Raw genomic sequence first — 26,290 nt, 5'->3', positions numbered from 1 at the left:
TTCTGATTTTCTGAGCAACTGGCAGGCAATCAAACAGAAAGGGAAACTGACAGATGACAGAACAGGGAGAGAAGCTGAGGCTTCATTATGAGTGAGCTGATAAAGAGTTTGCTCTGCTACTTTGAGAAGGATGGGCGTGCCACTATCCGGAACAATTCTGCAACGTTCTCACAGCATCACTTGTGTGAATGTTATGGGTCTGCACCGTGCATGATCTTAATACAGAAGGTGAGCACTTATGGAGACAACAACAGCAACAACAAAACCTACGTACACTGTCTTAATAAGCAATTCTGTAAATACACCTCCAACACATTCAAAGCCACTGACCCCCTCCTCTGTACAGGGGGACATCGCTGTCGGGAAGGGGAGGGCGGGGCGGGGCGTCGCCATGGTAACGCGGGTAATAAAAGCCCCCGGGGCATTAAATCACCGGGCGGACGGGCGGGCGGCGCTCCGCGGCAGGCGGGCGGGCCGATCAGAGGGCCGGCGCCGAATTCTCCGGCTCATAAACCCGGGTCATTATCTCCCCGGGCCGTCTCCACGCAGGTGGCTCTGACGGGGTTAACTGCCCCCCCCCCCCCCATCATAAATCACCCCCCCCCCACCCCCCATCCCAAACCCGCCTCCCTACAGCACAGCGGGTTTTAGAACCTCCCCTACCCACGGTGTGCCCACCTCCACAGAAAGGGCCCCGCCCCACTCTGCCCAGGGGCCAGCTGTGGCTCCGCCCCCTAACACATCTGTAGCCCTCAGCCCCCCTCCCCCCCCCAAACACCCCCCCACCCCAGAATGAATGCACATCCAGCTAAAGCAGCTGCCATACAGCACTGCCATACAACTCTCTCATCTGAGCCCATCATTGCGTTTCGCAGGGGAGAACAAACCCTTTCGATTGCTTAATACAGGACAGTGATTGACAGCTCACTGTAGGTCCACCCATCAGAAAATACATGAAACCGCATTGTGCTGTCACTACATATCAGGCAAGAGATTTATGCAGAAGCAGGTAAGTTTTTTTATTTTTACAAGGATGATTACCCAATACCTGCTAAATACCAACGACTTCCTCAGTACCATTAACCATCACAGTCAAAGAACCTGTGCAATTACAGCTACTTTGTATTTTAAATGTCATATGATAAAGATGTGCACTCTTTTTTTGTTCAAATTTACGAAGAGGATAAATGCTGCCATTTCTCTTTCGTACATCTTTCCTAAACACCAGCGCTGGAGGTCTTGCACGGTGTACATTCTGTGTGTGGACGTTCACCCCAAGCTCACTTCCGATTGGCAGCCCACAGAGCAGATGCACCACTGATTGGTTAAAAGGTAAAATGTTACATTTGACACTTAGCAATACAGAAGGAACTCCAAATGAGAAAAACCAACTTTATTGGCTTCAAGAACAAAAAACAAATTAATTTAAAATCTCAATGGAATTAAATAGGTTTGATCACATAACATTGGTTATTTATGAATGGCTATTAAAGAATGAAGACATGATTGAACAGGGTCTTAAAGAAAGAAACTTCCTTAAGTGCCTGTCACTTCCCCCATCATATCCCATCTGTCTATATAAGGAAGTGGCCTGAGAGGGAGGGATTAGACAGATGTCAATCAATTTTGCTCAGCAAGGGACCGGGTTAAAACTACGACTAATGCTCTTCAGTGGGGGAAAAAAACTCAACATTTGTGCCCCAGCAGTGGCAAATTAATATCCAACAAAAGCACAGTTTCCCAAAAAAGTAGTGATGCGATAGGAGCATTACTGAAAAAAAAAATATTCAAAAATGTGCTTTAATTCCACTGCGAACCAAATGATCAAAAAAATAAATAAATTCAACCGATCCCACAGCCGCACAACACCTTTGTTTCCTTAACCACTGCCAACCAGGGGAATAATTCACACCACAGCGGGCTGAATGAATTAATATACGTCTTGGTGATGCTGTTAGTGCTTGTAGATATAAATGGCTTATGGAAGACATTTGACTGACAGGGTGAAAACAACCTGCATGGGGGGGGGGGGATGAAATGAGCCAAAAATGCTTCTGTTTCACACGGAGTAAGATGGATGAGCTCCTCTGACGACACTGCATTCATAATCAGGTCTGCATTCTTCACTCATTTATGTTGAAAATTGCAGAGCAGTTCAGTGAAATGAAAGAAAACTTGTTTCATTCGTTCAAACGCCAAAGCCAAGAGCGCAAAAAAAGAAGAGAAAAGACCTCCTTATCTCAGCTTTAAAAAGTTATACGGGGTCTTTTAAGGAGGCCATAAGCACGTTGTAAATGGCTCTGTGTGAGCAGCAGACATTATTTTCCCAAAGGGGAGGGGGGGGGGGACCCCCATCGCCCCCCAGGCCCCAAACCCAGAGCCCCTCTTAAGGAGCAGTGTCCTGAAAGCGAAAGGACTCTTTAAAAAGCCCCTCCCGGCTCGCAAGTCTGCATCGCGTGTGAAACTCAGACGCCTCCCCACAAAACCTCGCTGTGGAGCCGCTCACTGCCCCCGCGTGGGGCAGCTCTGTGGGGCATTTAACTGCCGCATCGCAGGCGGGGGGTAAAATTCCAAAGGGTAAAAAAAAGAAAAGAGAAAGCCGTCCCCAACAAACGGCTATTAAAAGCTAATCCCTGCTGGCGGGGGCCGGGGTAGGAAATCTGAACGGACTCTTTTACGGTAATCCCAATTAATTTGTTTGCATTCCTCCCAGATGATCCGGCAGAGGGATGCAGCCGGAATTCTGCGGAATTCTGGCACGGAATGCTGCTCTGTTTCAGTTCCCTTTTATTAAGAATAAAAATAAATAAAAACTAAAATACATTATAAATTCTGCAGCATGAAAGTTAATTTAATAAAGGACAGGCTTGTTTATGACCTTTTCAGTTTAGAACCAAAACCTTAAAAAACATGCAATCTGCCAGGGAACTGTATATGAAAAGGACTGTATTCAGGCTGTCTACTCAAACAAAGCGACAGGGTGACTTCTACAGACATGCTGCTGGCTGATGTGTGTGTGCTTATGACTGAGGCTCTAAGACTGAAACTTCAGCGTGAAAAGCAGAGACCTGTGGAACCTTTTTTCTCATCGCTGCCCACACATAAATGAAACATATATACACACTCACACTCATACACACACACACACGCGCCACGCACGCACGCACGCACACAGACACACACACATTCTCTCTCACACGCACGCATACACACACAGACACACATGCACGCATGCACACACTCACACACACACGCAAGCATGCACACACACACAACGCACACACCACACACAGACAACACACACACACACACAAAGACACGCACACAGTGCGACTATATTCCATGCTTCTAAGGGAAGCCTTAGACGAGGAGGCACACATGCAGACCTAACGGTTTTAAAGGGTGCAGGAGAGAATGCACATGGTCACCGGTCTTAAGTTCTCCTCAAGGCTGTTTACCGTCCATTTGTCTGTCTGGACAAAGAGCTGACACCGAACGCACAATGGGGGTGCCCCCCCCCCCCGACCCCCACCTCCACAAAGCAAAGTAACGCAGAGCAAAAACCTCTGCCCATATATGGATTTCCGGATCAGAGGAGAATTTCTCTACGAGGAAAATGAATGGAGTGTTACATGCAGTAACCCTCCCTGTCACAGACTGTGATTTAAGCTGACGTTATATGGTTTATCCGGACACATTTCACTCTTAAGTGGCACTGGATCCACTGCATTCCGTTTCCGCTTTCCAAACCGAAGTAATTATTCAGCTAACAGATGACTGAAATAACATAAAGCTATAACATAACATATATAACATGAAATGAATCCCGTCCCAGTAGCACCGGGTAAGACTACACGCGTTCCTTCGCCACTCAGATACTTCCGCTGTTTGGTTTGCGGAGGGGTTTCTTGCAGTTGGTGACCTCGACACGCCGTTTGGTGCATCTGAGGGGTTTCTCACAGTGGCAAACACGGATTTTAATTTTAGGTTTTATTTGCTTAGCAGATGCTCTAATCCAGTAAGACTCGCATATGCATATATAGGCTATATATACATATTTATATATATATATTTTTACATATTATATATTTATGCAGCTGGAAAAGCACTTCAGGCTTAATACTCCGATCAGAGTACAAAGCCCCTCAGGAGACTGAACCCTGCAACCTCCTAGTGCAAGGTCCCGCTCCCCAGCGACTGACAACACACTGCGCTTGTTTTAATGCAGTTATCGGGTTCATTAAAACGAACTAAAACCACATTGTGTTCTTGTCAGCGCTAACAAAAAAACAGGACCAAGAGAAACTAAAGGCCTCTTCTTCCTATGATGGTGGCAGCCAAAAGGAACAGTGCAGATTCTGATAGGTTGCCACCCGTGTCTCTGCCGCGTGATTGGTTGTCGTCCGTATCTCCGGCGCGTGATTGGCTGTCGGGCTGCCGCAGCCCCATTCAGACGGCAGTAAATCTCAGAGTGCTGCAGTGATTTACGGCCCTTGTCTCCCCTGACTGAAGGGGGGGGGGGGGGGGGGCAGTCATTTTTAGGGCCCAATAAACAGGCTTCAGGAGTGGCCGGGCCCCACCAGGCTGCTCTATTCAATTTACAGACGGGGGGAGGGGGGTGTAGGGGGGTGGCTCTTTACGGGAACAGACACAACCTCAAACTGAGCTGAGGAGGGGGGGGGGGTGGGATGGGGGTTGGGGGGTGCAGCCAAAAACCTGAGGTGTCAAAAGTGTCGACCCTGCATCCCCCCCCAGCACAGAGTCGGCACCCCTGATTTCTGAAGTGATTAGGATTCCATATGTCTCTCCGGAGAGACCCCACGCTGGGGTCCCACACGCGTTAGCCCTGGGGGGGGGGGGGGGCATACCTGACCGCCCAGGTAACACTCACTCCCCCACGATGCAGGAAGGCTGGGCTGCCTGAGAGTCTGTGGGAGGGAGCTGGGCTTGTGCTCGTAAGGCTGAGGGGTCAAGGGTCAAAGGTCAAGTCCTAGTTGCGTGCAGCGGGCCTGCTGGCTGGGCCTGGCATCTGGGAATTATGGGAAGGGAGCTGGGTATGGGCTTGTGTGCGGTAGGTTTTAGGGTCAAACCCCAGGTTGGGATGTCTGTGTGTGTGGGGGGGCTGGGGGTCACTGGTCGGGGGAAAAAACCTGCACACACCATACATGGAGGGCAGAAATGTGAGCGTCTCTAAGGTTAGCAACAAATGTTCCAAATAAAACAGAAAAGAGCAGAACAAAACTCTACATGTTAATACACTCAGTTTTTCACTCACTAAGCCATCCTGGGTCCTGTTCTTAAGAGCTTAAAAGCTCCACCAGTAACGAAACCATCTGAGCCAGCGCTGCCTCAGTCTGCTCCCACTGCAGAGAGTTACTGCTGAAAACAAACTGAGAGCAGCTGAAGCACTGCACTGAGGCCAACACTGGAGCATCCACAGATCACCACTCAGCACTGAACACTGAACACAGAGCACAGGGAACTAAGCACAGAGCACAGGGCACTGATCACTAAACACAGATCACAAAGCACTGAGCACACAGCTCACAGCCATTACCCATGGTGCACCTTGGGGAGCCTGCGCCGGTCGAGCTGAGAGAGCCTGTGAGAGCAGACGGGTGAACACGGCCGGCCTGTGCGTGAGGTGTGTGTGAGGTGTGTGTGTAGCCTGTGTGAGATGTGTGCGGGGTGTGTGTGAGACGTGTGTGTTGCCTGTGTGAGGTGGGTGAGGCGTGTGTGCGGTGTGTGTGTAGCCTGTGTGTAGCCTGTGTGAGGTGTGTGTGCGGCGTGTGTGTAGCCTGTGTGAGGTGTGTGTGTAGCCTGTGTGAGGTGTGTGTGTAGCCTGTGTGTAGCCTGTGTGCGGAGTGTGTGTAGCCTGTGTGAGGTGTGTGTGTAGCCTGTGTGTGAGGTGTGTGTGTAGCCTGTGTGAGGTGTGTGTGAGGTGTGTGTGAGGTGTGTGTGTAGCCTGTGTGTGAGGTGTGTGTGTAGCCTGTGTGTAGCCTGTGTGAGGTGTGTGTGAGGTGTGTGTGAGGTGTGTGTGTGAGGTGTGTGTGAGGCGAGGAGGGTGTCTCTCTCCCCACCTCCCCGACGGCGGGAGATTAAAGGGGAATCCTCAGGCATTCGCTGGCCTCTTTATACCGCCCTGGTCCTGAGCCCTAAAACCATAAATCTGCCCCCCTCCTGCTTTCTCTACCCCCCCCCAGCCCCAATAAAAGAGCGGGCGGCTGCCTTTGTGTGAGGTTTCTGAAGTCAGAGGGAGCGGGGGGGGCAGGCCCCCCCCGGTGCTTTTCGGAGGGAGCCCCGTGCTCTTTTAACGTCCCGACACGGAACCCGCGGCATTTCCGACTTCACGCCGCGTAAATCACCCGCCAAAGGGCGTCCGTCGCCCACGGCAGCGCCACGCACGTTTCCGCCAGGGGGGGGCCGGGGGGAGGGGTGCGTTCCAAACCCAGCACCGGGGGGGGGGGGGGGGGTCTCAAACCGCAGCCCTTCTGCTTCTCGGTGAGTTTCAACACCTTCGTATGTGTAATTTACACCACTGGAAACGCTAAAGGCTAAAGGCTAAAGGCTAAGGCGATCGCCCACCGCGCTTTCACGGGCTACACCAGCAGCCGCTTGACAGGAAACCACAAAAACCTGAAGGCACTCTGGGTCTCCAGGACTGGAGTTAAACCTGCAGATACTCTGGGTCTCCAGGACTGGAGTTAAACCTGAAGGTACTCTGGGTCTCCAGGACTGGAGTTAAACCTGAAGGTACTCTGGGTCTCCAGGACTGGAGTTAAACCTGAAGGTACTCTGGGTCTCCAGGACTGGAGTTAAACCTGAAGGTACTCTGGGTCTCCAGGACTGGAGTTAAACCTGCACACACTCTGGGTCTCCAGGACTGGAGTTAAACCTGCAGACACTCTGGGTCTCCAGGACTGGAGTTAAACCTGCAGACACTCTGGGTCTCCAGGACTGGAGTTAAACCTGCAGATACTCTGGGTCTCCAGGACTGGAGTTAAACCTGCAGACGCTGCGGCCCTCCAGGACTGGAGTTAAACCTGAAGGTACTCTGGGTCTCCAGGACTGGAGTTGAACCTGAAGGTACTCTGGGTCTCCAGGACTGGAGTTAAACCTGCAGATACTCTGGGTCTCCAGGACTGGAGTTGAACCTGAAGGTACTCTGGGTCTCCAGGACTGGAGTTAAACCTGAAGGTACTCTGGGTCTCCAGGACTGGAGTTAAACCTGCAGACGCTGCGGCCCTCCAGGACTGGAGTTTTGAGATCCCTGCTTTCCATAAATGAAGATACGGGACGGTACGAGCGGACCAGCTAAATCTGCTCGAGCTACAAGAATCAATGCGAAGAGATATTTTTGTTTCATCTCAAAGGACACATCTCCGTAGGCTGAGGCTTTTTCCATCCATGACATCGGGATCCATCAGGGGGTCCTTGAAGGTGCTGTAGGGGGTCCCTGGCCAGACCTGATATGCATTGATTTTGGAAAATATTTCCTTTTTTAAAAAATAGAACCCTTTTCAACTCATGATAGCGGTCCCCCTGGATGCCTTTGAGCCTGGGTAGGGGGGTCCCATGATCAGAAAAGGTTGAAAGTCCCCTGGCCTATAAGACTAAAATAACCTACTCTAAGGCCGAACAGGTCAAGCTGAATTTGTGTCGATGGAGAAGTCAGTTGCCAGTCAAACACACACAGCACTAAAGGATACCCTCATCACCTCTCAGCCTCTCTCAGACCACGGTAACAGGAAGCAGTCGAGGGAGGGGGCGGGACAGACACCCCTTTGAAGTTTTACGGGCTTCCTGTACGGAAGGCAGTCAGTAAAACCTGAATGCAATCCCAGGAAGTCCTGCAGCTCTATGGCCGCTGTGTCCAATATGCTAATAGGCAGACGATTATGATGTCATAATAATGGAAGATGATGTCATAATTGTGCTCCACTGAACCTCCCCTTCCTACTACAATAAAGCAGCTGTTACCCCCCCCCCCCATAAAGCACTAGGCCTAGTGGGGAGGTGTGTGAGCACAATTATGACAGAGAGAAAGAGATTGTGGGGGGGGGGGGGGCGGGAATACCAGTTCTCACCATGACCAAAATAGACCAACAACAGGCCAAATCGCTGTAGAAAAAAACTTTTTCTTGCTTTTAATTAAGTCAAAGTTAAGGACAAATGTTGACGGAATCCCAGCTATTGTCCGTGAAACCTTTGAGACGTTGGTGAAATGCCTGATGGGAACTGTAGTACGACAAGATTCGATACAGATTAAAGATCATCTACACGTTACAAACAACCGCTCTCACCTCGTACTTGGGGGAAGCGTTGTCGTCTGTGTCGGAGTCGTTGGGGTCCACCAGGTCCTGGAACGGGGGCAGGGAGGGGACCGTCCTGCTCCTCTCCGCCAGGTCGCCCCCGCCCGCCTCCTTACGCTCGGCCGGACGGGCCCGCCTCCTCTCCTTCAGGAGCCGCGCGTCCGAGTGGTGTTGCCGCGGCAACGAGTCCGAGGGCTCCTTCCTGCTCTGCTTGGCGGGGTGATGGTGGGCGGCGTCGGCGGCAGGCCTCTTGGCGCCAGCCTTGGCGTTGGCCTGCGGCGGCGCCTCCGGGCGGCCCTCCCGGGTCACGGCCTTGGGCTCCTTGAAGCCGGTCTTGGGCCAGGCGTCCCGCTGCGGCTGGCTCTCTTTGGGCTGGCGGGACGGGTCTTTGGGCGGTCTCTGGGGCTCCCTGGGCGGGGCTCTGAAGGCACTCTTGGGCTCTCGGGCGTCTCTGGGGGGTCGTTCGCGGTGCTCCGCCGCGAGCTTCGCCGTGGAGACGCCGCCGCCGTTGCCGCCGCTGCTGGAGCTGAGCGTGCTCCTGGACCCCTCCTGCAGAGAGAGGCAAAGCAACGCAGGGTCTGCAGGTTTAACTCCAGTCCTAGAGACCTGCTGTGTCAGCAGGTCTTGTGTTTTGCTTTCAAAAGGTCAGTTTAAGCCTTTAGACACAAAAAAATCAGTCGACACCGTCTTCTAGGACGGAGTCTGAGATCCCTGCTCTTACGCCCATTTATTTTCACCCTGAAGTCCGCAACTCAGCCGTGCAGCTCCTGGGCCTGCAGGACCGGGCAGCTCACACTGCTGCTGCAGTTCCCTCCTCAACCACAGGAGGCACTCTGTCTTTCGTTTTTGAACGGGCACAAAAAAATTTCCAGTAAATCTTTGCGTATAACAGTTCTGCTGCAGAGTTTTGCAGAAGGGTTATATATATCTGTCAGCAAGATGCAGACAGAGCCGTGGAAAGGTACTTTAATGTGAATCTCTTGCACAGTCTCATCTGTAAAATATGTACAAAAATGGATGTGAAAATACGTAACAGGCATAAATCAAACTCATTAAAAAAATAAATAAATAAATATTTATTTATTTTTATAGGTTTCCCGGCTCAGGTTTTACCCCCTGCCCCTCAGGTGTGCAGCCGAGAGAGGAAACAGACGGGGGTGGGGGGGGGGGGGTATCCCAGGTTTAGGACAGCGAGTCGCCCGTTCGCCCGCATGCAGGCTCACAGCGGGACGTCCCGGAGCGACTGCGCTCGCAGAGGCTAACGGCGGCTGAGTGGCAGTCGCTAAGGGACTCTCCGTCTCATTCAGAGATACATGGGGAAAAAGGGGGGGGGGGGTGGAAAAAAGCAGTAAAAAGTGAGGGGAAAATAAAGAACACTTGAGCTCAGACTTTGGCAGGCGGAGGCGTGGAGAATGTTTTGACTTCTCTCGGAGGGGGGGAGGGTGGTGTGTGGGGTCGGGGGGGGGATGCAGCACATGTGCGATCGATTGGTTGCCGTGGGCAACGTCCAGATGGACGAGAGCGCTCGGTCCCCTGACCGGACAAGTCCAATCAGCCCCCACTCAGCCCCGCCCCCCTGCCCAACCCCCCCCGGACAGCCCGTGCAGTAAAGCCGTTAGGCAGTCTAGACACTGGGGCAGCTTTTACTACCCCTAAAAACTTTACTCTGTCCTCCCGTCCCGACCTCCGACCCCCCCGGCTTAAAGCCGCTTCTCTCTCACAAAAACCAGCCCCCCCCCCCGCCCCTCCTCACTTTCAGCTCCCGCTGACTAAATGAAAAAAAGTAGTGTTACACATCCCAAGTGGGTCGTCCCGTGACAAATCACCTCAATTTGGCCCGATATCCTATGAGGCTTTCTTAAAATTTGGCGCAATCATTTTTTTTTGTGTAAGGATTGTGTGATCGTTAAGAAGTGCAATATGACTCATTTGCCTGTTTGTCTGGATGCTTTTCAATTTCACCAAGACTGGCTTCCAAAAACAATCACCATCAAATGTGGCAAATTTGAAAGGTTTATACAGCCGAATATAAAACATACAGCAGCAAGCGCAATATGACACCTGACAATAAGCAGCATCTTAAATGAATCGTCTACAGATACAGTCTACAGACAAAAAATTGAATTACGACAGTAAATGAACCACGTTTCATGTTTTCGTAAATAAACAAACTTTATATGTGTTTTTTGAAACTTCGGCTGTATGGGCGATCGCTTCAACTGATAATCGTTTGCGATTCATAATGACAAAGCTTGGCTGCATCCGCTCAACGGACAGAACTGGAGGCGCTCAGTCAGTCAAGCATATTGATGAGGTAATCGTGACTTCATAAGTCACAATGGAACGGCTGTATGAAGTGTAAAACTTGTAGGTGGGGAGGACCAGTATGGCCCAGAACAGGCCTGGATAAGAGGTGCCAGTGTGCTAAGGGAAACCTCAGAGGGCGGTCACACACAGTGAGTATGGAGAGAACAGTCTCCATCCATACCCGCAGTGTCACTCAGCATGAGAGTGTGGTTTAAGGGCTAGTCACAACATGGTCGTTTAGCTGGCTATGCAGAAGCCTGATACGACATTAAATAAACTTTCTTTTTTTTAAACGCGCAAATACATATTTCAAAACACATTTATGTGGAACGTTGCCCATCGCCATCTACAGTTACACGCAGGTCCCGTCTCTAGGCGGGAGGGGAGGGCGAGGGTGGGGGGCAGACTCTACTCCTCCGAAAATCTCATTACTGCAGTTCAGGACATCGACCGCACTTATAACTGTCACACATGGAGTAGAAGGTTCCAGAAGGTTCCAGGTTCCCACAGAAGCCTTTCTGTAGCCTCAGCTCCTTCTCCTCAACACTCCAACAGAGATCTGGAAGGTGTTAGTCTGACTTAACACGCTTTCAAACACACCCGTACGGAGATGTATCTCGTGTTAGCCTCACACACACACACACACACACACCGTTACAGGGACGCAAAACAACCTTGATGGCAAGCGATAGTAACAATATTAATCATCTTATTTAACCTTTACTTAATCAGGTAAAAGTGATTGAGAACAAATTCTCATTTACAGTACAACACCTGGCCTGGCCATCATCTTCATACTCGTCATGAAGCTCTTTTTGAGGACATTCACTTGGTGATCACTTTCTGCATCCAGCTAAAACCCCATCCATTGGCTTTATTTATAAACATCGGCTGAGGTTTCACACGCACCGCGCCTCAAGTCAAACATGTGGAGCGGTGATTATACAGTAAACCTCTGACGCGTTTTCAGAAGGACAACTGTGCAGCAGCTGACCTTTAACTGAGTGCGCCTGAAGTTGTAAACACCTCTACTCTGTGTTTAATTAGTCTTTTCTGTCCACTCCTTTCTCAAAAGAAAGTACCCTTTGTTGCAAAGTACCCAGCGTGCCAAGATCTAAGACGTCACACTTGCCCGTTTGGGGAAAAAGGACCGGAAGAACTCTTTCCGTTTTACTGGGGTAATCACATCCCACATGCTGAACTATCAGGTGGGTGACCACTGTATACACAGCACTGAACAGTCGGGCTATTTTTCTGACCCAAATTCGTCTAGAAGTGAGCTGTCACAGCGGACAAATAACGAGCACTACCTTCGGCAACGATCCAATCAAAATCGAGCCACGCTCCAAATGATTTCCAAAGGACGAAATCCTTCAGAAACAAAACTGATCCCCATTTTACTTTTACAAAAGAAAAGTAAGAAGAGGTGGCACAACAGTAGTCTTACTGGACCACGTGGAGCCATTTTGCAAACGCAAGTTCGTTTTTTAAATCCTGTTCCAACATGGGCAGTATTGTACAATGACAGGGTTCCACATTTCCTTCAAAAGTAGAATCTGACAACAAGATTCACACCTGTACAGTTCAGCTCCAAGACAATAACAAAAAATAAAATAAAAAAAATAACAATCAATTTTATGTGCCCTCAAAAAAAGCAAATGAACATTCACATCATGATTAAGTTTATACACACAGGCGGTTTACATTGGCAGGCTGGGCATTTCCATCTCATGCAGGAAACAGGAAACATGAAAACTGCTTTATTAAAAAATCATGCAAAGGGTCAGGTTCTAAAATTATGACCCGACTGCACACGGAAAATGGAAGCCATTGTAGCCGTTGGAGCCGTGCCTGTGTGTCAGCGGCTAAACGAGCCAAAATGGCAGCCAAATGAGCCAAAATGGAGCAATTTCAAACGTTTACACATCGCGCTCGCCGCTGCACATCCTTTCCTGTTCTGTAACGCGGCGGGAACACAAGGCTCGTCTTTTCAAATGCTGAAGAAGAAAAAAGAAAAGCCTAACTCTGAGCTTTAAGGCAAAGAACATTATATAAACACCTGAGATGGCGCTGTGCACTCGACCTCGTTACGGGTTTGCCAGACGCGCGGCTTACGCGGTGGTGACTCTGAAGGGCGACGCCCGGAGCGGGAGCAGTACCTGGACATCTGGAGTGACCTTTGACCCCTGGGAGGGCCTGGCCCTCTTGGCGTCGGAGAAGGTGAGGGTCACGGAGCCGCTGTGGAGGGAGGGCAGCCTCAGGTGCTGTCTGAAGAGGGACGACGCCCCTTCCTGCATCACCATCACCTGGAGACAGGTAAACACAGCAGACTGAAGACCGTCGCTCTCCAGTGCGTCCAGAGTAATTACCCTAACCCTAACCCTAACCCTAACCTGGAGACAGGTAAACATAGCAGACTGAAGACCAGCTCTCCAGTGCGTCCAGAGTAATTACCCTAACCCACCACCTCACAACGCCATGCACTTTAAACAGGGTTTGCTCCAGGGAAGAAATCACTGTGCTGTTTGCATGCGCTTGTACATCTTTTCCCAAAGTGACAGCTATTCAAGCCCGAAACATCCAAACATCCCCCGATTTCACCACAGGTCAGGCATCTTTTTCAACACAAGCGTCCTTCTTCTCACACCAAGCCCACCGCCCCTGTGCATGACCGAAACAGCGATGATTCTGGTCTCATCGGACCACAACACCACCCGGTACGGATCACAGGTGCACTACCGACAGCCAGCACCTTCTGCTCTACTTCCTGTATGTACGGCACACGCCACTGCACAACGAAATAATCCAAACACTCCAGACATTTTTTGGTCAGGGTGTGGCCTTAATGCATTATGATGAAAGAAGGTCTTTAGGAGTGCAAAGAACCTTTACACGGAATTCTTCAGCAGCGTCTGAGCGTGCTCAGTTGTGCTTCACGGGAGCTATGCTGAAATCAGTGAAGCTAGGCTGTGTGAGAGGCCAGCCAAGGACACGAGATTCTGCTGGAAACTGTGACCTCTGACCTCCTTTACAGAATGTAAATAATTACACTGCTTTAGTCCCAATCAGGACACAAGTGCGTCCCTAAGGTTTTTTTTTTGCAGTTTCACAAGCAAAACTGTCAAGAGACCTGCTGTGATAAGACAATCTAACAAAAGACAAAGTCATTTTAGCATGGCAAAACAGCAGTACAAATACCACTAAAAGCTTTTTCCAATTAAGTGATCTACATAAACTTTTAAAGAGCATTTAAATCCTTACTTTACAGTCTTCTGCGCTTCTTTTATGAGGATCTCTGTACTGTCAAGGACAAGGAAGAGAAGAATTTAGAGCACAAACACACTCCCTCCACAGTCTCACACGCACACACACACACACACACACGCACGCACGCACGCACGCACGCACGCACACTCATTCTCACACGCACACTCACACACACAAACCCACTCTCACACACACACACACTCTCTCACACACGCACACTCTCTCTCACACACACACACACACACACACACACACACTCTCTCTCACACACACACACACACACACTCTCTCACACACACACATGCACACGCACACACACACACTCACTCGTAACCAGATCTATTTTAAGAGCTGAAGAGCTTTCACCGGCTGCCAAAACAATCAGGGAAATTGCAGCCAGGTTCTCTGCAGCCTGACAGACGCTTTGGGAAACTTCACCTCAGAATCAGCGCACGGTTTCCCTCCTTCTCATTCGCCCGGTGGACCGACCCACACCGGCTCCGCCTCAAATCAGCTTCTCATGCCAAATTTACACATCCACCCATAACACGGTCCAAAAGAATTTAACCATTTGCAGCAATCCAATAATACAGGTGTGTTTGAATGCAGGCTATGGCAAGTATGATATTTACCATTTACATGAAAAATACTTTTTTTTTTTTTTAACTACCAAAAGTGTTAGGTTCAATAAAATATAATAACATCAAATTACATGGAAGTTTGGCTGACAAAATCCATAACTATAAATATAGCATAATTTGTATTACTGATAACAGTTAGAAAAGGACACCGGACCAAGAGATTGATCCCTTGAGAACAGAGTTCACAGAGTTTATTTAACACTGAGCATTTTACGGTGAATGAGATAATTACTGATAAGTCTGTTAAAAAGGCGTTTAAGTCGCTCTGAATTAGGAGCGTCTGCTAACAGGCAGAAACGCGTGGTAATGTAGCGGCTCCCTGGCGCTGAACGGGCCCTGAGTCAGGTGACCCGCGCGCGGGGCGTTCCGTCTCCACTGGCGGGAAGCTCAAGGGAACGGAAGCCAAAGGACGGGAGAGCACACTCCTTCGGACGAACTACGCTAGGTCGCCGTGGGCAACCGTGACCGTTCTGAGCCTCTCGCCAGCGCGCACACACACACACACACACACACACACACACACACTCACACACTCACACACTCACACACTCACACACTCACACACACACACACTCACACTCACACACACTCACACTCACACACACACACACACACACACACACACCTCACTCACACACACACACACACACACACACACACACACACACACACACACACACACACACACACACACACACACACACACACACACACACTCACCCCGCCAGCCTTCAGCAGCTTGCGGCCAAACTCCTCGGTGGGCTTGTTGAAGGTGAGCTTCTCGCAGCGCAGGTGGTTGACGGGCGGGTGCCCGTCCAGGTGCAGGAACAGGTCGTAGTCGAACCGCACCTTCTTCGGCTCTTCCTGGGCGGAAGCACACAAGTCGCTGGGCAACAAGACTCTTAAAAGGTTGGGAAATCTGACCAATCAGGTCCACTCCCTCCTGCTGAGGCCCAAGGGAGCGGTCCAATCGCTGACTTATCTACTAGCACACATCTAACATCTCTCAGCGGCTAAGCTCACAGGGACGGTACCGCTCACCAGAGTGCATGTCAGGCCATTAGCCGCGGCGGCTCCAGTACCTTGTTTCTGAAGTACACTTCGATCGGCAAGATAAAGCCCGCGTACCCCGACTCCTCCACTTTGTAAGGCGGATCCTTGCACACTGCAAACGAGGGGGAAGGGAACAGGATTACCATCGGGGTTAGCACCGGTGTTAGCATCGGAGTTAGCACCAGAGTTAGTACTAGGGTTAGCACTGAAGTTAGCATCAGAGTTAGCACTAGGGTTAGCACCAAGATTAGCATCAGAGTTAGCACCAGGCTTAGCACCAAGATTAGCATCAGAGTTAGCACTGAAGTTAGCACCAAGATTAGCATCAGAGTTAGCACTGAAGTTAGCATCAGGGTTAGGACCAGAGTTTGCACCGGGGTTAGCACTGTGGTTAGTACCAGAGTTAGCACCCAGGGTTAGCATCAGAGTTAGCACCAGGATTAGCATTAGGGTTAGCCACATCAGCATCGTTATCCAGACTACAGACACGTTTACATTCAGACACTAAACCTGCGCTTACATTCAGACACTAAGCAGATGACCTCATCCAGAGTAACGTCTACTGCTGTGTGTTTTTCCTTTTCTAAACCACCGAATCAAATTTATACAGCTGGATATTTACGGAAGCAATTCCACGTTGTTTTAAACCCAGTTATAAGGCCAGTTCTCTAACCAGTACACAGCACTGCTGGCAGTAGATGGAGATGCGTGTTGGAGAGTCTCTCTGGCGGTGGTTGTACGGCACACAGACTCTTAACGACTACAGAGACGTCCATAAAAATAAAAAAAGTCATCATCTCGAGGGATCTCATTACCCCCAAAACCTGTTTTTCTGCATTTTTTGGACAGAGACATAAATTTAAAACGAACAAACTGTGGAGAGACACTTCCAGTGTTCAGAAATGGACGTGAACGTGTGTGAATAATGACGGTGAAAAACACACCTTTCAGCGACATCATAAATCAGGCTGGCCTGAGGGGTCTGTGCCTTCATATTTCAAGACGTGACAATATCGCACGCAATGAATTTTTCCCCACTCCAGAGTTAATGTGGCAGTTAAAAAAATAAAAATAAAATAAAAATTCATAATCTATTTGTATGGCAGGCAATTCAGAGACCTTTGTAAAGACCATGTGCAAGTTCAGTATTCAGAATAATAAGCAACTAATTATTCTTGATAGTTTGACTGCAGTAAAAAAAAAAAAACTACTGTTAAACCCTACGTTAAATATGCGGAAGCATCGATTTATATCTGAACACAGCATAGACAAGGACTCTCCTCAGTTTAACCCATTCACACGGTCTGGGGATGCAAAGAAAAGGATGTGACTCTGTAAATCTGCCTCAAACACAGACTTGCTTTTCAAAAGGTGAGTGTTCTGGCAGATACCTGTCAACTTTGAGACCGGAGAGTTCTAGCAGATACCTGTCAACTCTGATACCGGAGTGTTCTAGCATATTCCTGACTTTGATGAGGTGTGTGAGTGTGTGTGTGAATGGGTGGGTGAGAGGCATCAATTGTAAAGCGCTTTGGATAAAAGCGTAATATAAATGCAGTCCATTTACCATTTGATGGTTTTCCCTTAACTCTTTGGCATTTTACAGAAATGTCTCCTACAAAAATTATGACTAATACGTTTAATCTTTAACTTCACAAGGAGCCACTTTCCTGTGGAAAAAAAGAGACTCTCGCTTTCTATCTTCAGCACGACTGCAGGTACTAATTTCAGCTGTGCTTGTTCTCAGGGTTCAAACAAGTCAAGGCAAGGGATCACTGTTTAAGCCCCTCCCCATTAGATGACAGGCAGCTGCAGCGGTGGGGGGGGGGGCGGGGCTTATGCGGTTGTCAGGGTAATAGCGGCTCAGACCGACAACGCTACGTAAATATTGTGGGTCAGGATTAATTGCAGGGTTGAGCTCAGTCAGGTGAAACTAAATGCTTCCATTCACCGCCAGGAAGACGTCATTCTAACTGAGGCGAGACCGGACCCCCCCCTGAGAAGCTCACCGCACACCAGAATCCGAAAAAAAAACGGGGCGCAACGGGCCCGGTGAACCGTACCGGGACCCCGACCAGCGACTACAGACAGAACCGGGACAGAAACAGCACCTCGCCCCGCTTTTTACTAAGTGGGTTCAAAGTGCACTCCCATTCTGGACAACGCAGAGACGGCAATCACACGGCAATCAAACAACAATCATAACAATCACACAACAATCACATAACAATCACATAACAATCACATAACAATCACATAACAATCAATCACAACAATCACATAACAATCACATAACAATCAATCACAACAATCACATAACAATCACACAACAATCAATCACAACAATCACATAACAATCACACAACAATCACATAACAATCACACAACAATCAATCACAACAATCACATAACAATCACATAACAATCACACAACAATCAATCACAACAATCAATCACAACAATCAATCACAACAATCACATAACAATCACACAACAATCTCACACAACAATCAATCACAACAATCACATAACAATCACACAACAATCACATAACAATCACACAACAATCAATCACAACAATCACATAACAATCACATAACAATCACACAACAATCAATCACAACAATCAATCACAACAATCACATAACAATCACATAACAATCACACAACAATCACACAACAATCAATCACAACAATCACATAACAATCACATAACAATCACACAACAATCACATAACAATCACACAACAATCAATCACAACAATCACATAACAATCACATAACAATCACACAACAATCACACAACAATCACACAACAATCAATCACAACAATCACATAACAATCACACAACAATCACATAACAATCACACAACAATCATACAACAATCACGGGTGCGACACGTTTGGCCTTTCCACCATTGCTTTCTCCTGAAGCTGAACAGAGCTGCGTTCGGTTCAAACTCAGGACAGTACACCTACTCTAGCCCTGGCAGGACACTGTGCTGTGCGAGGTTCAAACTTGGGACAGTACCCCTCCCAGCCCTGCCAGGACACTGTGCTGTGCGAGGTTCAAACTCGAGGGCCGGACTTGTTCCAAACCCCTGATTAAAACGCAACGCTAATTTAATACACAGAATGGGGCCCCCCTCTTCTGCATTTTAAGTAAATAAACAATAACAAGCTAAACTCATTTCCCCCCACAGTGCCAGGCTGTTTCTGGGTCTTCAGCAGCAAACAGCTGCGCTGGACCAGTGTTCACAGAGACAGTGGAGAGAGGACTGCGCTGGAGCAGTGTTCACAGAGACAGTGAAGAGAGGACTGCGCTGGAGCAGTGTTCACAGAGACAGTGAAGAGAGGACTGCGCTGGAGCAGTGTTCACAGAGACAGTGAAGAGAGGACTGCGCTGGAGCAGTGTTCACAGAGACAGTGGAGAGAGGACTGCGCTGGAGCAGTGTTCACAGAGACAGTGAGAGAGGACTGCGCTGGAGCAGTGTTCACAGAGACAGTGGAGAGAGGACTGCGCTGGAGCAGTGTTCACAGAGACAGTGGAGAGAGGACTGCGCTGGAGCAGTGTTCACAGAGACAGTGGAGAGAGGACTGCGCTGGAGCAGTGTTCACAGAGACAGTGGAGAGAGGACTGCGCTGGAGCAGTGTTCACAGAGACAGTGGAGAGAGGACTGCGCTGGAGCAGTGTTCACAGAGACAGTGAAGAGAGGACTGCGCTGGAGCAGTGTTCACAGAGACAGTGGAGAGAGGACTGCGCTGGAGCAGTGTTCACAGAGACAGTGGAGAGAGGGCTGCGCTTCTCTAGCAAAGGGCAGGATTTCTGCTGCAGTGGAGCCCAAAGGTAGCAGCTGGCTCCAACTGCCCAAGGGCTCGAACCCGGACGGGACTGTGTGACTCACAGATTTAGCTCCTTCACCCCTGTACAGACCTTTAACGCACGACCGTAGGGTCATCTTATTATATTGCGGGGGAGCAAACAGGTGTATGTGCATACAGACTAGTGCAGCTCTCATACCTGACGTTAAATTAGACATTGTTTTTATTTTTTACATAAAACAGCACATAAATGAGCTCAAAGCTGGGCATTACCGTCTGTGCCTGCGAGAGTTCTCATTTAATAAAAAACACAGGAAAACCCCCCCGAGGAGCCAGTCCTCGCCTAGCAACGGGCAATCTCAGCGGCCGCCCGTGATGCCCCTGTAGGACCACCGCCACCAGGCTGTGGATGTAAACAACACCCTCCCCAAACCCCCCAGGTCTCCCACGAGCACCAGCCCCCAGAGACCCTGAGAGACGAGGGCCGGCCCCTCCCTCTGACTAACAGAGCAGGTGAGCAAACTAAGGAACAGGTGACAGTGTGTGTGTGTGTGTGTGCTTGCGTTTGTGTGTGCGTGTGTGTATGGCTGTGTGTGTGCTTGTGTTTGTGTGTGTGTGCATGTGCAGATTTGCGTGTGTGTGTGCATGTGTATGGCTGTGTGTGTGTGAGTGTATGTGTGTGTGTGGCTGTGCGTGTGTGTGTGTGTGCTTGCGTTTGTGTGTGCGTGTATGCGTACTTGCGTTTGTGTGTGTGTGCATGTGCAGATTTGCGTGTGTGTGTGTGTGTGCATGTGTATGGCTGCGTGTGTGTGAGTGTATGTGTGTGTGTGCTTGCGCTTGTGTGTGTGTGTGTGTGTGTGTACGTGTGCGGCTGCCTGTGTGTGTACGTGTGCATATGTGTGTGTGTATGTAGATTTGTGTGTGTGTCTGTGTGTGTGTGTGTGTGTGTGTGTGTGTATGGCTGCGTGTGTGCTTGTGCTTGTGTGTGCGTGCGCAGATTTGCGTGTGTGTGTGTGTGTGTGTGCATGTTTGTTTGGGTGGTGAGTGTATGCTCATGGGTAGGGGAGAGATCTCAAAAAAGGCACTAGGTTTCCGTAACTTTAAGAGCAGAGTCGTTACTGTACTCTGCTCACCCAAACAAACGCTAAACACTGTACACTGACTCTCAGCTGGGTTTGTATCCTTCTAGTGTTAGAGGCTGGAATCTTTTCTCCCACACATGCACGCACACACACACACATATGCACACACACACACACACAGAGTAAAGAGCAGCATGAAGCACAGGTGGAGGGGTGCAGGAACAGAGATGGGGGTGCAGGGCAGTGGGGGTGGGGTGGGGGGGGTGGGGTGGAGTGTCCCACCACAGCACAGAGGGCGTTTGCGTTGCCTTTTGCTAATGGCTGCCAGTTGTGCGGGCGTGTCCACCATCTCTAAAACCCCACCCAGAACGCACCCACCCTCTTCCCTAATCTCGGAGTGGAATATCATTATAAGAGTTTAATTACTTCGAAAGCCCTTCACATATGTTCTGTACATATTATGTATATATTCTTCCAAATAAAATAAGCAACAAAAATAAAATGAGAAAAATTCACACAAAAAAAAAAAAAAACGATAAAGTTTTATAGATGTATAAAAATGTCAGAAGCCATTCACTGAAGAGTGAAGGCATGAGTACCTTGGCTGGAGGACACAACGGCAGCCCTGTCCTGTGAATTAGCCTTGGGTTCCAAGCCCATCTCCAGGACCGCTCCACAATGTGGGCCCATTAATTATTGATAGTACAGCCAGAGTGCCATGTCATTACTGACAGCGAGCGCCCGTTCTCTGTCCCATAGATTTGGAAAAACTACCCAAAGCCTCAAAGCCAAAACTACATACAAAAGCACAAATAAACGCAAGGATTACACCCCGCCTTCACGAACTCAGATTTGGGGAGTTAATTTTAAGCCATTTGTGTAAAAAAAAAAAAGTTCTGATAAATAAAGTAGCTAACAAATGCTGACTGAATCCTAGCCTTTCAAGTAAAATTTTTGAGGGAATCTGCCAAACAGAAGGACCAGTTTTGCTGGGCATGAAATTATTACTGTAATGATCAAGCAGGAGGTAGCATGGTCCCATTGCAGATGGTTGCAGACACTGCGGCCCTCCAGGACTGGAGTTAAACCTGCGGACACTGCTGCCCTCCAGGACTGGAGTTAAACCTGCAGACACTGCAGCCCTCCAGGACTGGAGTTAAACCTGCAGACACTGCGGCCCTCCAGGACTGGAGTTAAACCTGCAGACACTGCAACCCTCCAGGACTGGAGTTAAACCTGCAGACACTGCTGCCCTCCAGGACTGGAGTTAAACCTGCAGCCACTACGGTCCTCCAGGACTGGAGTTAAACTGCAGCTGCAGCCTCCGACTGAGTTAAACCTGCAGCCTGAGCCTGGAGCGCTCCAAACAGGGGAGGAGTGAAGACCGACGTTCCAGCCCAAACATTGAGAAAGAGCTTTATCCTGACGTCAGCGATCAACCTTTTCCACGGTGTGACACTCACTTCTCTGAGGAGAATTCCGCAATCACGGAATATCACGGAAAAAAGAAAAACATGACCAGCTGCCTGCGTCCCGGCCTGCTGAGGGGAAAAAGCATCACATCTGTGGCTTAAAAGCCCCCCCCCCCCCACACATCTAACACTGTTATAACCTCAAGCAAAAAATAAAATAAAATAAAATAAAAATTAGACTGACCTTTAAAACAAAGGAAGTAATGTGCTGTAAGAACCCTTGTGCGCATCAGGCAAATTCCACTAAATGCCAGTCGTTTGCAAGAATCTCCAAACTCTTCTGACGCCGATGCCAGCACCGCTCGGTCGGACTTTGTGGATATGAGATCATTTATTCCTGAGCGCAGACCGGGTCCACACATCAATCAAACGGCCCCCGTTTCCGAGCTTAAAAATCACCCCAAACTTGGCTCTGCGCTGCGCCTCGCACCGACGCCAGCATACCTGAGCGATAACACTATTCAGCACTTCGTCTTTCTGGAAAATGAAAACCCCCCTGACAAGGGAGAGAGAGATTTTAACGCATACAAGACACAAACGTAACCCCCACCCCCCTTCCAATCTGTCATTAACTCTCCTTTTTGGAAAACAGCCACAAACATCCAGATGATCCCCTGAAATCAGTAGTAGTCCCATGCCTTTCCAACACTCAGCAGGTAAAAACAGGGAAGGCCATTTCACTAAGAGGATCTCAGACAACCTGCCCAAAGTCTTTACCTGTGCAAAGTTCTTACTGAGAGGTAAGGAACTGGCCTCAGAGACGCAAACACACTGTGCCGTCTGTGAGAGCGTTCATCTCTCCCGCGCGTAAGAATGGCGCGGTCCGGCTTCTGACCTGCATATAAACCGCCACGCAACATTAATATTTATACTGACCAAGAGAGGGACAAAAAGGAGTTTGACTTAATTACCAAAAAGTTAAATACCATCAGTCCTGAAGGTGCTTACTGGAAGTCTGAACACTGTCAATCAGTTTTTTTTTCCTTTCACTTTTATTGGCGCATAAATATTTTAAACGGACTAATAACTTTATTCTGTGTGTCATTCCGATATCCCAGCAGCCGAAAAGTAGCGCTTGATTTATCAGTAATAGCTGGTTTTACTCTGGGCGCTTCTGCTCAGTGGTTAAGCGGGTATCGGCCACCGTGAACGTAAAGCGGGGCTTTTTACGACAGGATGTGTTAAAGACACAGCGAAGCGCTCTGCAAGGGTGTCAGGGACACAGCCGCCACGCACAGTTAACCTGCAGAGCCCGACCAGCGCAGGTTTCACTGTGTCGCTCGTTCAGACTGGGGATGAGGAAACCGTCCAGGGCAGCCGCGCAGAACTGCTGAGCTAAGCAAAAACGTGAGATTAGCACAATTAACCCCAGGTACAGGAGACGCGTTAATGACGCCTGCCTCACCGCTACACTACTGAACACCGCGTGCAGCCGCCATAACACATAACCCACCGCCGGGAGGGCGGGCTGAGGAAATGAATCAGTTCCTAATTATAATAAATTAATTCTAGCAGAAAGGTAGAGTGCGTCAAACCAAATCGTATTTTATCTGCACAGCAACATTTCACACAGAAGCAGCAATGAGCTGTACAGACAATAAAAGGGCAGTAAAATATAAAAGGATAATAAAACGGGTTCATTCCTAGAGTTAGGGGCAGCTAAAGTGCCTGTGTGTGACACACTATTCTGACAGCGGAAAAGCACACACAAATACATTTTGTATGCCAAACTGCATTGCATTCCAGTTGGAGCAGTTATAGACCTTTTTAAACATTGCTTGTGCAAGATTATAATTCAAACATTAATACTAATTTGTCTAGACAGCAGCTGGCATAAATACATCCTTCAGTCTGTTCTGCAGTAAGACAGAATCCAGGCGTAATGATCATAAAGCTATTTAACTTCGTAAAAACGTGTGTTATCAATCTGTGCATGGGTACACAAAATACGGTGATGTGGAAGACAACACTGACAGCCTCAAGGCAGCCACAGCAGCGGTAACTGCCAAAGGGACGTCAAATCCAAATCACATCTCACAAACAGCTCAATGGAATTAGGAGTGCAGCTGGAATTAATGCCAGAATGCCCAGGCTCCTATGAAGATAAGATAACTCCAGGCTGGCTGGAAGCCCCAGCTGTGATACAGGAGAGCCAGGGGGTGTGCTGGTCTTCATTTTCACCCAGTAAATATCAAAACAGTTCAGACCAAAGGGACTCACAGAGGGGGAGTGAATCGAGTAATAAACTCCTTCAAAAGCCCTTTTGAAGAGTAGGTGTTTTTGGAATGTTTTTTTTTCTTCCCATTATTGTAAGTCTGTGTTCTAGAACTCCACTGCTTTCAATTACCAGCAGTGACTGTGACATCAGCACTAGAATGTTCCGTTAAGAATGTTCTAATCACGTATTTGTGATGTCACACCTTAAAGGGCTAATGAATTTATCGAAGTGCACGGTAACAATGACAACCAGCAGACCCTGCGGCCCTCCAGGACAGGGGCTGAGTATCTGTAATCCGTGGAGTTAAATAAGAAGCAGCAGTTTTAAAATCACTTTATCATGAAGAAAACTGTACGTTTTGCATTATTATATATGATCTGAGGGTAACCAAGAAAGGCACCCAGTGCAAGGTGGCACTACTGGCTGCCATGCGGCTGGCCTAACTCTGCAGAGCAGATGGGGAGGAGAAGAAAGATAAGGAGAGAAAACAGGGGGGAAGATGAGAGGAAACTTGCCCAAAGATCATAAACCTCACCCCCCCACCCCCCCACCCCTGCCCCCCACTACCCTCCACTCCTCTGAAAAACCTGGTGAGACAGAAAGAGATGGAGAAAGGGGGAGAGAGAGAGAGGGAGAGAGAGAGCTGGAAAGAGACAGTGAGGAAAAGACAAAAAGAGAGAGGAAGAGCCAAAGAGAAAGACAGAGAGATAGAAAGAGAGGAAGAGAGAGAAAGAGAAAGAGCTCCTGCAAGCCTCCACTCCTTCACCAGGTCGCCTGCATGTCTCCTTTCCGCTGTTCTTAAAACCAGCAAAGCCAGACTCATCCTCCCCTCCACCCATCCTCCCCTCCTCCCTTCCACCCCTCCCCCCTCCACCCCCCTCCACCCCTCCTCCCCTCCACCCCTATTCAATTCAGGTGCAATTTCCAGCTCGTCGTAAAGCAATTACCAGAAAATTCCCCCACTTCTTTGACTACTCTCCTGGGGTGGGGTGGGGGGCAGAAGGGCCATGAAAGGTGTCTGTACTTAGAGACCGACACAGACAGGGATCCCGACACCACCCTCCCTCCCTCCCTCCCCAAAAGCTGAAAAAGGGGGGGACAGTTGAAAAGGTCCGAGACGCGACACAGTGGACCAGCCCAGCCCCCTCCTCAGCAGCCTGAGAATCGGCCGTCGCTCGCTCTCTATTTCTCTCTCTCTCTCCCTCCCTCCCTCCCTCTCTCTCTCCATCTCTGTCCAACTCTCTCTCTCACTCACTCTCTCCAACTCTCTCTCTCTCACTCACTCTCTCTCTCTGACTCTCTCTCTCCCTCTCCCCCCTCTCCCTCTCTCCCTCCGTCTCTCTCTCACACAGTCTCTCTCCTCCCTCCTCTTTCTCTCTCTCCCCATCTCTCCGACTCTCTCTCCCTCCCCTCTCCCCTGTCTCTCTCTGTCTCCCCTCCCCTCACCCCCTCTGTTTTGTTCTCTTGTTAAGAGAGCGTGCCTTCGTCACCCCCCCGTTTTTCCGGAAGCTCCATTCAGGCCCGCGGACCCGCGTCTAATTCGCCGGAAAACGACCCTTTTCTGCGGCCCCCGCCGGCTCTTTGTGTGGCTCGCGTGGGGCCCCCGCCGACACTGACCAGGGACCGGGGGGGGGATGGGGGGGGCGCTTCCGTTTGAGGGCCCCCGCGGGTCCCGGCGAGACGTTTCAATTAGGACGAGTCCAGACGCCCGATCACTTTCAAAGGGCCCCCTCGAAAAGACAAACTCCTTTCCAATGAGCCCCTCGCCGCGGGACAACACCCCCCCCCCGACCCCCACCCCCCCGGTCAGTAACGCGCACACAACTGGCCCAAACTGAGCAGGGTGCGAGCGGGCGGGACACGCCCACATCACACCCCCGAGGAGAAGCTCACACGCACACCTCTCTCCTCGCGACACGCAGCCCGACGCCCTGAGCGTCTGAAGTGAAACTACACTGAGTGTTTACACACAGAGACAGGCCTGAATGGTGTTTACTACACACACTGCTGCTGAGAGCTCTGACGGACTCTGAATGAATACCGTTCGCCCGCCTGCAAGATTTGCTTTGTACTGTTGATGGAGGGCTGCTTTTGCTTTAAAAAATATGCGTTCAA

The 26,290-nt window shown here is 49.4% G+C and overlaps 1 protein-coding gene across 2 annotated transcripts in view; it reads right to left on the bottom strand.

Moving 5' to 3' along the window:
- The window catches only part of LOC135255860 (protein AF-9-like), a 53,347-nt gene that overhangs the window by 9,414 nt on the left and 17,643 nt on the right, over positions 1–26,290 (bottom strand). For both annotated transcript variants that reach the window (XM_064337593.1, XM_064337592.1), the window contains exons 4-8: positions 15,610–15,692; positions 15,248–15,391; positions 13,881–13,919; positions 12,779–12,925; positions 8,304–8,861 (exon numbers count right to left, since the gene is read on the bottom strand). In XM_064337593.1, the coding sequence (XP_064193663.1) occupies positions 8,304–8,861; positions 12,779–12,925; positions 13,881–13,919; positions 15,248–15,391; positions 15,610–15,692 (971 nt within the window). The remainder of the gene's footprint in view (positions 1–8,303; positions 8,862–12,778; positions 12,926–13,880; positions 13,920–15,247; positions 15,392–15,609; positions 15,693–26,290) is intronic.

This window comes from Anguilla rostrata, chromosome 5 (genome assembly GCF_018555375.3).
Source record: "Anguilla rostrata isolate EN2019 chromosome 5, ASM1855537v3, whole genome shotgun sequence".
NCBI lineage: Eukaryota > Metazoa > Chordata > Actinopteri > Anguilliformes > Anguillidae > Anguilla > Anguilla rostrata.
The sequence above is the reverse complement of the archived record's forward strand: the minus strand, read 5'-3'. Positions and strand labels throughout refer to the sequence as shown.